The sequence below is a fragment of the Notolepis coatsorum genome, assembly GCF_963971535.1.
Source record: "Notolepis coatsorum genome assembly, chromosome: 1".
In the NCBI taxonomy this organism is placed as follows: domain Eukaryota; kingdom Metazoa; phylum Chordata; class Actinopteri; order Aulopiformes; family Paralepididae; genus Notolepis; species Notolepis coatsorum.
In genome coordinates, this window is record NC_140165.1 from 142593437 (window position 1) to 142609257 (window position 15821).

The 15821-nt window shown below is 39.7% G+C and overlaps 1 protein-coding gene across 2 annotated transcripts in view; it reads right to left on the reverse strand.

Moving 5' to 3' along the window:
- The window catches only part of sv2ca (synaptic vesicle glycoprotein 2Ca), a 156401-nt gene that overhangs the window by 76559 nt on the left and 64021 nt on the right, over nt 1-15821 (reverse strand). For both annotated transcript variants that reach the window (XM_084334155.1, XM_084334154.1), the window contains exon 4: nt 1821-1972. In XM_084334155.1, the coding sequence (XP_084190281.1) occupies nt 1821-1972 (152 nt within the window). The remainder of the gene's footprint in view (nt 1-1820; nt 1973-15821) is intronic.

Genomic DNA, 15821 nt, shown 5'->3' on the forward strand with positions numbered 1-15821 from the left:
TTGGTTAGTTGGTTGGTTGGTTGGTTGGATGGATGGATGGATGGATGGTTAGTTGGTTGGTTGGTTGGTTGCTTGGATGGTTGGTTGGTTTGCTGGATAGCTGGTTGGGTGAATGGTTGGTTGTTTAGTTGGTTGGTTGGTTGGTTGGATGGTTGGTTTGTTGGATGGTTGGTTGGGTGGGTGGATGGTTGGTTGGTTTGTTGGATGGATGGATGGGTGGATGGTTGGTTAGTTGGTTGGTTGGTTGGTTGGTTGGATGGTTGGTTGGATGGATGGATGGATGGTTAGTTGGTTGGTTGGTTGGAGGGTTGGTTGGTTTGTTGGATAGCTGGTTGGGTGAATGGTTGGTTGTTTAGTTGGTTGGTTGGTTGGATGGTTGGTTGGTTTGTTGGATGGTTGGTTGGGTGGGTGGGTGGATGGTTGGTTGGTTTGTTGGATGGATGGATGGATGGTTGGTTAGTTGGTTGGTTGGTTGGTTGGATGGTTTGTGAACGTACATTATGTTCAGTATGAATGTGTGCTCAATTGCTTCCTCAGCCAAACTGCAACGCTGGATTCATCATCCAACAAGGTGACAAAAACATAATTCTTCCACCTTAGAAACATAGCTAAAGTAGGACAATTTATAAATAAAAATTTGATAAATGATCCATGCCTTTATTTCAAATTGACTTGACAACTTTCAAAACTCTGCAGCTAGGCTATTAACTAGAACCAAGAGGAGTGAGCACATCAGTCCAGCTAATTTGCATTGGCTTCCGGTAACATTTATAATTGATTTGAAAGTCCTCCTCTTTATATACAAAGCCCTAAATGGAACAGGACCAAGCTACATTGCCAATTCCCTTGTCAGCTATGTGCCCCCAAGTATATTAAGATAATCTACTGCTGGTTAATTGAAGGTTCCCAGCAACAGCCAAAAGAAAATCGGGGATGCAGTCTTTGCTAATTACGCACCAAAACTATGGAACACCTTACCTATGGGAGCTAGCTAGCTCACTAAATATTTTCAAAAGTAAGCTAAGCTTTCTTCACCTTAGCCTTTTAATACATTCTGACACATTACACTCATTACATCCACATTGTGATTATTGTATTGTAAATTAGATATATTTTATTGTTGTTGTTTTAACCCTTTTTTATTCTCTGGACTCTGCATTTATTCTGTCTATGGTATGATCATTCTATGTCTATTTATATATTATACATTACAGTATATTATATATTATATATTATCATCATTATATTACAGTAATATAGTATATTCAGTAGTATTGTAACTCACCATAGTGTGGTATAATCATTATATCACAGTAATATATTCAGTAGTATTGTAACTCACAATAGTGTGGTATAATCATTATATCACAGTAATATATTCAGTAGTATTGTACTGTAACTCACCATAGTGTGGTATAATCATTATATCACAGTAATATATTCAGTAGTATTGTACTGTAACTCACCATAGTGTGGTATAATCATTATATCACAGTAATATATTCAGTAGTATTGTAACTCACCATAGTGTGGTATAATCATTATATCACAGTAATATATTCAGTAGTATTGTAACTCACAATAGTGTGGTATAATCATTATATCACAGTAATATATTCAGTAGTATTGTACTGTAACTCACCATAGTGTGGTATAATCATTATATCACAGTAATATATTCAGTAGTATTGTACTGTAACTCACCATAGTGTGGTATAATCATTATATCACAGTAATATATTCAGTAGTATTGTACTGTAACTCACCATAGTGTGGTATAATCATTATATCACAGTAATATATGTAGTATTGTAACTCACCATAGTGTGGTATGATGGCCCAGGCCATGGCTGAGGCGTAGATCTCTCCAATCATCCAGAACATACACAACCAGCTCAGGTGCTCTCCTCTCTTCTCCCTGGACAGCACCTCTGCAAAGAAAGAGAAGACGATGGGCACAGCACCCCCTATCCTGCAGGAGACAGAAAGGATCACACAGTTAGTGGAACATGTGGACAGTGTTGTGAGTAATGCATTCCAAAGCAGTCAAGTCAAGTTGACATGACATCACTTGACTTGACATCACTTGACTAGACTTGACTTGACACATCACTGTAATGTTATTCCCTGTAACAAAATAACATAAAGCAGCATTCCTGTTCCAATTGCAGTTATAAGTGATATACTCTATTTCAAGACAATTACATGTTGCAATCATCACACATTTAAAATAATATGTGATTATGATGCTGCACAAGGCTGTGTGAGAAATGACAGATAGACTATTCTGTTGTGGAGCAACACAAATAGATATGTTGGACAATATATTATTGTTGGATATTATCAAACCTGTTTACTTTGCTATATAAATTTTTTTGTATGTTATTTTACTGAATATATTTAAAATTCATTACTGAAACATTCCACAAATCTGTGGAATGACAAAGTGAACTTTTGTCAAACAGAGCAGAGAGAGCCATTCCATCACTCAGAGGAACGGTTGCCACAGGCAGCTTGGCGAGCCTGTTCAATTAGACTGATGGTCTCTGGGGAGAGGGCGAGGGATGCCATTACTAAATGAGCTCTTAAAAGGAGCTGTTACACATGCCAAAAGGAGAGAATATCATAAATCAATCTTTGTATCTTTCTCTTATACGCAGAGGTCAGTTGGGGCGGTTTGCAATGGCATGAAGCCATGAATGCTTTTTAGCTGCTTCAAATGTGAAGAGACGAGAGGAGACGAGACGAAACGCGATGAGACGAGACGAGAGGAGACGAAACGCGATGAGACGAGACGAGAGGAGACGAGGCGAAATGAGACGAGAGGAGACGAGAAGAGGCGAGACGAGAAGAGACGAGACCAGAAGAGACGAGACCAGAAGAGAAGAGAAGCATGATACTGTAGGTCTAAGTCCATACTGTAGTGTAGAAGTATGATAAAGGAGCATTTCACCCAGTTTAAGAATGCACATACTGTATGTTATTCCTGTGAGCAAGTGCAGTTCAATCAATATATGTGAACATGCACCACTCTCTCCTGAAGCTAAAAACATTACCAGAGGAAACCTTCAATATGTGATGCTGGATGTGAAGCCCCACTGATCCAATGACAAATTACGTAAACAAGGCACTGATTTTGTGGAGCCATGAAATTGAGTTCTCAATCCCAAATGAGGCATATTTTAGTAATGCTGCTAATATCAAGTCTGAACCAGAACGTAAACCCCATTTTGGTGTGAGACCTCAAGATAACATTTTATGGGCCCACAAAACCAGAGCCCCATTCATTATCTATGGTACAGCCCCATATTTTTTGTATATTCTCTCTAATTTCTGGCTTTGGGAGAGTGTGGTGCATTTGAACTAATTCATCAAACTGCCTTGGAACACAGGAAAAAGTTAATCTTTAAAACCGGAGTTCTCCTTTAGTAGTAAGCCAAGTGACATACTGTAGTGAGTGATGTTCCAGACACACTGTCATTGTTATGGTAATTGTATTGGGTTAAAAATACACCAAATGCATTGATTTGAACATTATTGTTTTTGTTATTGTTTTAACACCTGTACTCATCTTGTTTTCGTATAATATGAAATGCATTGTCTCAGTTTACAGGAGAAACCCTAGAATTGTATCCAACAATGCTATAGGGAAAACCATCTTTCATTTGCTTAGAGAAAATGAAAGCTTAAAGGGGACATATTATGGAAAATGGGTTTTGCCCAGTCTGAAATGTTATTTAGGCATCAGGGGAACATTACATATGTACCGCTTGCCGTTCAGCCAGGGTTTAAAGTTTTCAGATTAACAAACCTGAACAAGCTGTTCAGAATTGCTTATGCCTCAATGATCACAGACAGTGGGATGAATTTGTTTTGACAGATGCTGACAAAAGAATTAGACATTCTCTATACAGAAATTAATTTGTAATTACAGAATTACAGAAGGAAATGAATTGCAAACAGCTTTTAGAATGACCCTAAAAGGCAGATGTAATGAACGAGGGAAATGTGTTTAATATTTCTTGGACAAGTTATAAAAAAAAAAAAAAAAAAAAAAAAAGATTTAAAGTAAAACTATCTTATTGTCAAATGGCACTAATTAATTTCCGTTGTGAGATGTATGAAGACACACCCCAACATAGAGATTTTAATCCGCTGGCTCCCATAATCCCCTGCTATCACTGATTTAGTGCTGGTGTGTAACGTCAGACCTTCATTATGAGCACATGCTATTATTGTTACAGTAACTGGCAACCTGGGAAAAATACATGTGTGTGTGTGTGTGTGTGTGTGTGTGTGTGTGTGTGTGTGTGTGTGTGTGTGTGTGTGTGTGTGTGTGTGTGTGTGTGTGTGTGTGTGTGTGTGTGTGTGTGTGTGTGTGTGTGTGTGTGTGTGTGTGTGTGTGTGTGTGTGTGTGTGTGTGTGTGTGTGTGTGTGTGTGTGTGTGTGTGTGTGTGTGTGTGTGTGTGTGTGTGTGTGTGTGTGTGTTCGGAGGTCTTGGCCATGTACACAAATCCACCATGACCGGTCTGAGAATTGCTGCAATGTCTAAAAGAAAAGCCAAACAAATTGCCAAATATTGCTCTGTCTCAGCTATTATTGGCAGCTTAGCCACGTGGAGAAGGAGGTGCTATGTGTACCCTTAAGTGTTCAGTGCTGCTTGGCCCCGATACATTTGATTCCCTGTTTATGTAATATAATTTGTGGAACCAAATAAAGTATTAATGTGTGTGTGTGTGTGTGTGTGTGTGTGTGTGTGTGTGTGTGTGTGTGTGTGTGTGTGTGTGTGTGTGTGTGTGTGTGTGTGTGTGTGTGTGTGTGTGTGTGTGTGTGTGTGTGTGTGTGTGTGTGTGTGTGTGTGTGTGTGAGAGAGAGAGTGTGTGCATCCAGATGATAAGGATTGCATGCAAAAATGCATGTAATAAGAGATAAAGTGATCCCTCAAGTGAATCCCTAAACTGAATATTGTTGTGACTGTTTCAATAAATTGTTTACTAAGAGATTGTAATTTGTAACAAAAAAAAACAGTTTAACAGCTGGCAGTGACACTGATACTGATTATGTCGGAATAGAAAAGGAACTAGAAAGACACAGATTAATTGCATGAAGCCTAGAAATGCATTGAATTGTCTCTCAGTTTTAATTGAGTAATTTTTCATTGGTGTCTAAAAAGCCAAGAGGTTCCCAAAGTTTTTCACAGGCAAGGAATTTCTCATTCGAAAAAGGAAATGGTGGTAGCAAACAGGGGGCTATACCACGCACTGGAGCCCGTTCATATATCACACACCACCTATCAACTAGTAATACATTGCTGTTCTTCCAGAAACAAAATAGTTCCAAGACATACAGTAGCAGCGGTCTGAGAGTAGAATTCAGCATCGGACATAATGAACGTTGTGGTGAGAAATTTGATTTGTGTCAAAAGAATCCAAAATATCCCTTTAAGCCACAGATTTTGTGAGAAGAAGAATAATTTATTTGTAGCACACATTGCTACATTGTCATGCAGCGAACACACACATGTAAGATGGGCGACACACATAGGAACACACACACATGCATTTTCAGTCAGGGAGTGAGACAGTGTTAGCGATCTGTTCTGTATGTTTTTCCATTGGGTTTATCTCTTTTTCTGAACCCTTGTGAGCACGGGAAGAACATGCAAACTCCACACAGAAAGGCCCGGGAGATATCCCACCTGGGTCCCTGGAAACCCGGGAACCTGGTTCCCAAGCGGGATTCGAATCCAGGACCTTCTTGCTGTAAGGCAACAGTGTTAATTAACCACTACACCATTGCCGTGCCACTGGAGATATTTGATGATGTACTTTGTGCTTTTACTTGTGAAATGAAATATGTTTTCCTCCATTCTACTCGCTTTTGTCTGCACCTAGTTCTATTCTAGCCTATGTGCCAAAAAAAACCTTTCGTATAAAGAAATCCAATGTTTTATCTCGTGTCTGTGACATAAGATTAGATCAATTACAGAATTGCACGAATACTCTGTAGTAGGGGTGGGAATCACCAGAGGCCTCACGATACGATACTATCACGATACTTGAGTCACGATACGATAGTATTGTGATACTAAATATATTGCGATATGCTGAGTATTGCGATATTAATATTGCGATATATTGCAATTTATTACCTTTCTTCAACTGCAAAGTAAAACTTTGTCAACATGTTTTATCTAATAAAATAAATCTGTTCATCTCACTTCAATAATTTTTATTGCAGAACATGGTATTTTCTCAAGCAGACAGATGTAAACACTGTAATCTGACAAACTGAACTGTTTGTATTACAGTCATATTCCAACTTAACTGAATGCACACGTGTGCGTGTGCGTGTGTGTGGACTATTGTACTATTACAGGTATTGAAATGAACAATGCAACTTCCAAAAAGAAATAAAAAAGAAGATATATATATATATATAATTAAATATCAATACTTGGCGTCCCTGTATCGATACAGTATCGCCACGCAAAGTATCGCGATACTACTACGTATCGATATTTTCCCCCACCACTACTCTGTAGGTGGAGACAGCAGGGGAGAATGAAACCTATGACCAAAATAGTCATTTTAATATTTTCTCATAATGCTACCTTTTAGCAAATAAATTTTTTCATTTAAAAGTTCACTAGGTTTCCCTCATTTACAATGGCATTGAGTAAACTCTTGTAATACAGCATTTTTCATACTTCTGAATGCCCCCCCTGGAACTCCCCCCAGGATACCTAGGGACCCCAATTTGACTACTACTGGTCTAGACTACTTTATTGATTGATTGATTGATTGATTGATTGATTGATTGAAAACATTATTAACAGATTGCAGAATGGGTATAATACGGTACAGCTCAATACACACAACTGCTAAGAGAATGAAAACCAGAAAAATACTTTCATCTTGTTCACATAAGGGTCCTCCATTTTCAATTCATCAAGATTCAACAATCCTTATTATGACGGGCCATATGCTACCTCTATTGACAAGCTTTGTATGTATGAATATATATATACAAAGCTCTATAATGATCTGCCACAGATTCTGAGGGTTAAGTCATTAACTCATCCTAACTAATTATTGCCAGTTGCAAGGGATCAACTGAAAGCTCAGAGTCTTGACTAAGGGTGCGGTTACACCTTTCGTTTCATTTTCGTATCGTCGTCATATGCGTTTCGCCGCGACGTCGTGCGCCTCGAGTCACACTTTCGTTTTTTTTTCGTTTTTGTCATCCGAGCACACTGATGTAGTACACTGCCAAAGCAGTAGGTGGCAGTAGGTGGCAAACATGAAGGCAATTTCAACCAATCAGAACTTGAATGTGCCTGCAAAGCAAATGTCAACAAGGCGGCCACCATCTTTTGCCTAGTTACCCAATGCAGCAATTCTTTTTCAGCAAAGCCTAATAAAAGTGCAATAAACAACGGATACATTCACTGTGTGTTCTGCCTGTCATTTGTTGATGAAACAAAACTAACATCAACACAAGTGACCACCAAGAGCGGATAGTTTAGTCTAAAAAAAGATCGGTAGCATTGTTAGCTGCATGCTAACGTCAATGGAGTATGCCATTATAACAATATAGCATTGTGGCTAGAAGCTAACGTTAGCTCACGCTACTTAGCCAGCACCAAACTGATGATATCGCGAGCTATCAGTAGTTAGATAACATTCGAGACAACGCTGTGTGTATTAAACAAAGGTGAATAGATGACTGGGCCATTTTGTTTAATGCTTGTTAAGTTGAAAGAGGAGCTCTGAGCTAACAGGGTCTGAATCCTGATAGCTCACGTTAGCCAGCTGCTCATGCAATCGGTAATGCTAGCAGAATGAATGGATGTAAACTTTATTTAACATATTGCATATGGGTACAATACAATACGGCTCAATACAAACAATTGTTAAGGGAATGCAGACTGTTGTAGCTTGGACTGGGGTCCTTATAACAATAACTTGACAACACATGGTAGCTGAAGCTATTTGGGACACGGAGCAAACACACACACACACACACACTGTTGTCACCGGAAGGGCACGCAGATGGTATCTACTGCGCATGGGCGTTTTCGCAACAACGGCTCCGTGCAGACTACACGCTGTTGTCTGCGCGTTTTTTAGCGTATCTCCAAAACGCAAACACAATTTAGCGTTTCAGCCGTATCCACAAAAAAACGCCAAAAAACGCATTTCTGTGTAATAGGGACATGAAACGTATTCAAAAACATATAAAAAACGCCACAAATACACTAGTCTAACCATGGCCTAAGGCCGGTGGAGTGAAAACGCAAGCTGCTGCTGAAATATAATATAATATAGATACTTAATTTAAATCGAACTTAAAATCATGGTTGAGAGATGGTCAAGTGTGCGACAATTTTAACCGAGGGTTGTGATGTATTTTAATGTAATTAATGTATTTATTTTAATGTATTTTAGTGTATTGTAACCTACTGATTCCTACTGTGTTTTAATTATTGTACTATGTCTTAATTATTGTAGTGCTCATGTCACCTGCCCCAGAGACTACAGTTGAAAATTAGCCAACCTGGCTAAACTGGCATATTTACAGTAAAATGTTCCTTAATATGCACTGCAGGGGCGGGGCTAGGGGGTGGCTACTTGGGCTCAAGCCCCGAATGTTTTATGAAAAGCCCAGAATTTAATAAAAAAAAGAATTGTGACAATTAATCATTGTTACATGAAAATATGTTTTCACCAGATTTAGCATAAGCTGATTGATTGATTGATTGATTGAAAACTTTATTAACAGATTGCAGAATGGGTACAGTACAGTACAGCTCAATACATTCCATCTGTAGTCTATCCAGCTGCTAACTATATTTGAGTGAGTTAAGTCTTGGTGTTATGGTAGACTCAGACCTAAGCTTTAAATCACAATCAACAAGTTGACAAAAACATAATTCTTCCGGTTTAGCTACAATATGTAGCACACGCATTTGGTAACAGCTCCGCTCCCGTCACCGTTAATTTCGTTCAAAAACATTATTTTAACAAATACCAAAGAGATTAGACCACATCGTATGTATTGATAGGAACTCCTACTAACTATATCAAAAGACATAAAGACTCAACATGGGGGGTAAGTATGAGAAAAAGGGTAGAAAGAAACACGAAGCAGCGAATCCAACGGCGACGATTGATACACGTTCCAAGAAAATAACAGGCGACGCGCCGGCAGATCCGCTGTTGACAACCCCCGATGGGAATATAACGGAGAATATACCGGGTACATCGGCGACTGGCTCCGAGATGGAGACAATAGAGGACAACACAACGGGAACGACAGGAAAAAGTAGCGTGAAGGACAAAGCAGAGGATATTGAGAAGATAATAGCCAACAAACCCGTCGGCCCCATCACTGCAGCTACAATATCAACTGGCACTGGCAGTGTAATTACACAACCCGACTTTAACTCCCTGACTAGCCTGATCAAGGATCTGATTAAGGAACAGATGGTAGCTTTCAAATCACACGTCGCACACATCGATACTAAATTCGAACAAATCGATGCTAAATTAGAAGAAGTTATGAAAGCGGTCGCTGTACAGTCCGTGCGAATCACGACAGTGGAGAATACGGTGACAGAAATTACACGGGCAGTCAAAGAGAACGAGAGGATCATCAACGTTGGTTTGACAGAGGTAACAGAGGAGATAAAAAAAAGTGGAAGAGGCATGTCGGATAAAAATACAAGAAGTTAAAGATGAAGCGATGGAGAGGCTACTCGAAACCCAACGTTACTACAGGCGAAATAGCATCCGCATTGTAGGACTCGATGAATCAGTCAATTGCACAGACGACAAGTTTCCAACAGTGTTATCAGAGATTTTGGGTAACAACATTCTATCCACAGAGCTGATAGTGGACCAAGGTTACAGAATCGGTACTCGGGATCAAAGAGGCAACGGTCCAAGAGTCATCATTGTTACTCTGCGCAAGACGGCAATAAGAGATGACATCATCAGAATTGCTCGCAACCAAAGGGGAAAGCTGAAACATGGTGAAAATCCAATATTTATCTACGAGGATCTTTGCAAAGAGGCCATCGCTCAGCGTTTCCCCTACAAGGAGGTGATGCAGAAATTGTTCAAGTCTGGCCTCAAACCAAGGCTAGTATACCCGGCACTATTATCGATCGTGAGTAGAGACGGCCGTAGGGAAGGATTACACACGCCTAAAGAAGCCGAGGAATACTGGAATCTACATGGAGCAGAACCCCCAGGGCAGAACGAAACACTGTCTAACAACAGATAAGCCTTCTCATCTCTCTCTTTCTCTGTGTATCTCAGTATTAGAATGACTTTATCCGGGCTCAACAAAAGTAGCAGATGATATGCATGCCGGCTACACCAAGGCACAATGTGTATAATATGGTTCGTAATGCATTATATTTACAGACTTCTGGTCTCCGTGGAGACAAGAATATATCATTGACACTAAGAACAATCTGGAATATTCTGGGCTCATCGCTCGACTGCTCTGGGTCACTAAGAAATATCCCGAAAATACTAATAGTCATGAACCCTGGGTAGGAAGAGCATTCTGGAACATAACAGCAGTCTGTTATACTAGTGTATTCTACAACCTTCTAGAATATAATGCACCATTACAACGAAGGCCTGCAACTCTAACATTAACATCCGGTGTGTATAAGCATAAGCATATGATCAATTGGCTGAAGTTTAATCAGGCCTTAATAAGACTTAAAAAAAAAATCAACCACACCTAAACGTATGAGCACAACAAGGTTATTCTAATAATTTAAATAATCACTCCACTGATGTAGAGATTGGCACATTGTAGCTCTAAAAGTCTGATGTAGAGATTGGCACATTGTAGCTCTAAAAGTCTCTGTTTTTCTCTTTTATCTATTTACTCAATTCTGTTCTAGTGGTTTCTCCACGTTGAGTTTTATTTTAGCTCTCACTCCTTTTTTTCTTTTTTATCTTACATTGTTCTTTCCCATTGTTCTTCATATTAAGGTGTTAGTGTTTCTCTACAATCTTTTCCTTTTTTCTGATGTTTCCTACATAAGTTAGTAGAAGGTTCAAATGAATATATCGATGAAAGTGTATTATTCTTTTTTTTCATTTTTCATAATATTTCATTACAATAAGGCAGGGCTATTCAACTAAATTGTTCAGGGGGCCACATTGTCAGAAACCCAAGGGGCCAGGGGCCGGACTGCCACGGCGCCTCCCCGTGCTATGAATATATGTACACTTGACACAACACGCAACCACATTTTCACAACTTTTATTTAACTACATTGCAAAAGTAGTATACTTTTCAAAAAAAGTGCTTCATTTATGTGCCACATCTGCAACATCTCCTGCAGAAAGTGCTTCATTTATGACTGTGCAACAACTGCAACATCTCCTCTTCAACATTTCAATATAAAAATAAAATAAAAAACAAACAAGTGCATGATGTGCATCTGAACATTCTAACATCAACACTTGAACAAAAAAACACATTTATAGTGCAGCTGAGCTTATGAAAAGTGCTTCATGTCTGCAACAACAGCAAATCACAGCATCTTATTAGCACTTATTGTCCACTCTTAACTCTCAAACATCAGGGGGGTGGGGGGCAGACAGGCCTAGCCTACATACACACATCTAATGAGAGCGATTGCACTTCTTTGACTGGGCAATGGCAGAGAAAGAGGGTTCATAGGAAGTGAGGGCTACCCGCAAACAGTGATGCAAATGCTCATTTGTCAAGGAGGCACGTTGCTTGTTTTAATGGCATTCATGTGAGAGAAACTGGATTCACAGGTGTATGTTGAGCCAAACATTGTTAGCACAGATATTGCCTGTGTTTTTATTTTGGGGAATGTCTTGACATGAATACACTTTATCCAAAATGTTGTGGTGGATTCATTCTCAAGTGCCTGCTTCAGAGCAGATGATGCTTGCATGTCAATTATTTCAAGTTGCAGGAGACCTTCATCAATGTGAAGTGATGCAAGGAACTCTTGTCCTTTTGTGGAAATAGCAGCTACATTGGCAAATGGGTTGCTCACAAAATGCATCAATTCTCTGGACATGTCAAATTCATCAAATCGACTTGCAAAGTTTTCCCTCAATTTATCAATGAAATCTGTCATTAATTGAGTGACTTTTGGCTCAATTGTGCGTGTTAACGTTGACATGAAAAGAAAAAAGTTTAAAAAAAAAAAAAAAAAAAAATTATTATCATGTAATCTTTGGCGGGCCGGTCAGAATCATCCCGCGGGCCGGATCTGGCCCGCGGGCCGCCAGTTGAATAGCCCTGCAATAAGGGAAGGCGCAAGACCAAAAGCGACATTCTATTGAATTAGAATGAAAATGTTAGATCCTATGGCAATTAGCATAGGAAGATTAGGATTACAAAGCTCAGTTTGGGCAATCCGGTGGCCTAAGGGAGGGAGTCATACGCGGAGGATGTGTTTATGGAACACAGGCCTGTACGACTCTCTGGGAGAGGGGGAAAAAGGGGATTTTTATTTGTATATATATATGTTTTTAAGCTCGGCTCTCAACGGGACCTCAATAATTGGATGTACATCTATTGTAGCTTTGCACTCCAGAAGCATTACCAAAAACTACACAAAAACATGTATAGATTATGGCTAGTTTGAATATAATGATATGGAACACTGGTGGGATAAACAAACAACACAAACGCAAAAGCGTGCTCACACTGATGAAAAAAGAACATGTGGACGTGGCTCTACTAAGCGAAACGCACATTTTAGAGGAAGACATAGATACGTTAGCGGATAACACATATCATAATATTAGTCACTCTTCTTTTGGTACGAGAACTCGAGGTGTAGCCATAGTCGTCAGACGTAAGTTAAATATTGAATTAAAGGGGGTATGGTCGGATGCAGATGGGCGTATAACTATAGCTAGGATTGTACACAATAACAGGAAAATAGCGTTGGCAGCGGTATATGCCCCAAATTTGTACGAAGAGGGTTTCTTCACTACACTAACCAATGCAATGTTAAACCTTCCCGATTACTCATTTATAATAGGTGCAGATTTTAATGCCATTTGGAATCCAAGGATGGACAAATCTTACCTCGCCTTTTCCAGCGAACAAAAGAATTCATCTAAAGCATTAAAGGATTGGTCGAAGATTACAGGTGTAAATGACCTATAGCGTTCACTTAATCCCACGACCCGAAAGTACTCTTGTCGATCGGCGAGACATAACACATTATCCAGAATAGATTATGTCTTTGCATCCCCGAGACTATTTGATAAATATGAAGTGGAAATGATACCCAATGCACTATCAGATCACTGTTATTTACTCCTAAAAGGAACATTTGGTATACTATCTTCCCGGGCCCCAAGATGGCGTTTTAATTCGATGCTGCTTAATAACAAGGAATTCATTACACAACTCAAAGAAGCTCTTATAGTATTCCTACGGGAGAATGCGAACTCGGTGCAAGACCCCAGAATAATATGGATGTCGGTAAAGGGAATGATCAAGGATTTCACTGATAGCTTTTCCTCCAAAATGCGCAAGAATCAATGCACAAAACTGTCTGAACTGGAAACGCTTTACTCAACGTTATTTAATTCTTTAAAATACAACAACTCAACTAGACTAGAAAATCAAGTTAACGTACTAAAAATAGAGATCAATGCCATATACAGACAACAATCGGAAATACAAATACGCAGCACAAGACAACAGCAGTACTCCCAAGGTTCTAAACCTAGTCACCTATTAGCCATGCGATTAAGAATTAATGCAAAATTTGCAGATATAACTACCATTAGAGCACAACAAGTACTTGAAACAGACCCCAAAATAATAAACGATACATTCAAAGAATTCTACTCCGACTTATATAAATCAGAAACGACCTTTGATCAAAACAAAATGGACACATATCTTAATCAAATTATTCTCCCTAAACTTTCAGAGGATGACGCTAAACAGTTAGAAACACCGATCACACTAGAGGAACTCAAGAAGGCCATATCCGAAATGAAAAATGGTAAGGCTCCTGGAAGAGACGGTATCCCATCAGAAATGTACCTTTCTTGTTGGGACATAATTGGACCCTTATTACTAAATATGATCTTATACTCAGTCAAGGAGGGGAACTTCCATAAAAACGACAATATTGCACTCATATCAGTCCTTCTCAAAAAAGACAAAGACCCCACCGAGTGCGGTAGTTACAGACCCTTAAGCCTCCTCGGAACCGATATCAAACTGTACTCTAAGGTATTAGCCATCAGATTACAAAAGCATATGACGTCTTTAGTTCATCCGGACCAAACTGGCTTCATAAGAGGTCGCCTGATCACTGATAACATAAGACGAATACTGCACGTACTAGATGCAGACAAGGACGACACCATACCTGATTGATTGATTGATTGAAAACTTTATTAACAGATTGCAGAATGGGTACAATACAGTACAGCTCAATACACACAATTGTTAAGGGGATGCAGACCAGAGAAAGACTTTCGTCTTGTTTACATCAGGGTCCCCCATTTTCAATTCATCAGGACATATATGACATACATGACATACAGATAGTCAGTACTGCTACATCTATACATTTATGACATACCAGATTTGCAAATACAGTACTGTTTGTGATACAGAAGGAGTCAGGAAAAGGGAGTATATACATTTGACGTAGAAACTGTACATTGGAGGAGGTTGGGTGGGGGGGGGTTGGGTACACTGGGATATTGACAACCATACTGGGTAATCTACATTGGAGGTGGTTGGGGGGGGGGGGGGCACACTGTATAAACAAGCAAAACTGTACATTGAGGGGGGGGGGAGACACTGTACAAACAAACAAAATTGTACATTGGACTATTGACAAAACCATACTAGGTAAATGACTGTACATTGGCAAAACTGTACATTGAGGGGGGGGGGACACTGTACAAACAAACAAAATTGTACATTGGACTATTGACAAAACCATACTAGGTAAATGACTGTACATTGGAGGGGGTTGGGTTAGGATATTTACAGGGGCCAGTGTTGAATTGCAGTCTCCCGTAGGTGTCCCTTGAGAGAGGTTTTGAAAGTGGGTAGTGATCCACATTCCTTTACAGCTTTGGGTAGGGCGTTCCACATTGATGTGGCATAATTGCGAAACGTGTTTAGTCCCTTATTTGAGCCGAATCTGGGTTTAACATGATTTGTGGAGCTCCCTCTGGTGTTGTGATCGTGGTATTCACTGACCTTTGGGAAGTATTTTGACATGTACATGGGTACCTTGGTCGTGTAGTGTATCTTGTAGACCAGGCCCATTGCAAGTTGCTGTACTCTGTCGTCTACTCTAAGCCATCCTAGGTTGTCAAAGTGGGCAGGGGTGAGGTGGGTTCTAGGAGTAAGGTCAAGCAGTAGTCTGACCAGTTTGTTTTGAGATGTTTGTAATTTTGTTTTTAGCGCCTTTGAGGTGCTTTGGTACCATGAGGTGCAAGCATAGTCGTAGTACCCCTGAATGAGTGCTCCTGCCAGAGTCTTCAGGGTATTCTTGTTTACCAGAGAGGAGATCCGGTACAAGAATCGAGTTCGTTGGTTGACTTTTTTTATTACATTGGATGCCATTTTGTCACAGGAGAGATTAGCCTCTAGGATGGAACCCAGGTAGGTAATTTCATCTTTCCTTGTGACAATATTGTCACCCACTGTAACTGAGAAGCCGTCGGTCTTGCTGAGTTTGTTATTTGAACCGAAGAGAATGGACTCTGTTTTGCCCATGTGTAATGATAGTTTGTTATCAGCGAGCCATATGC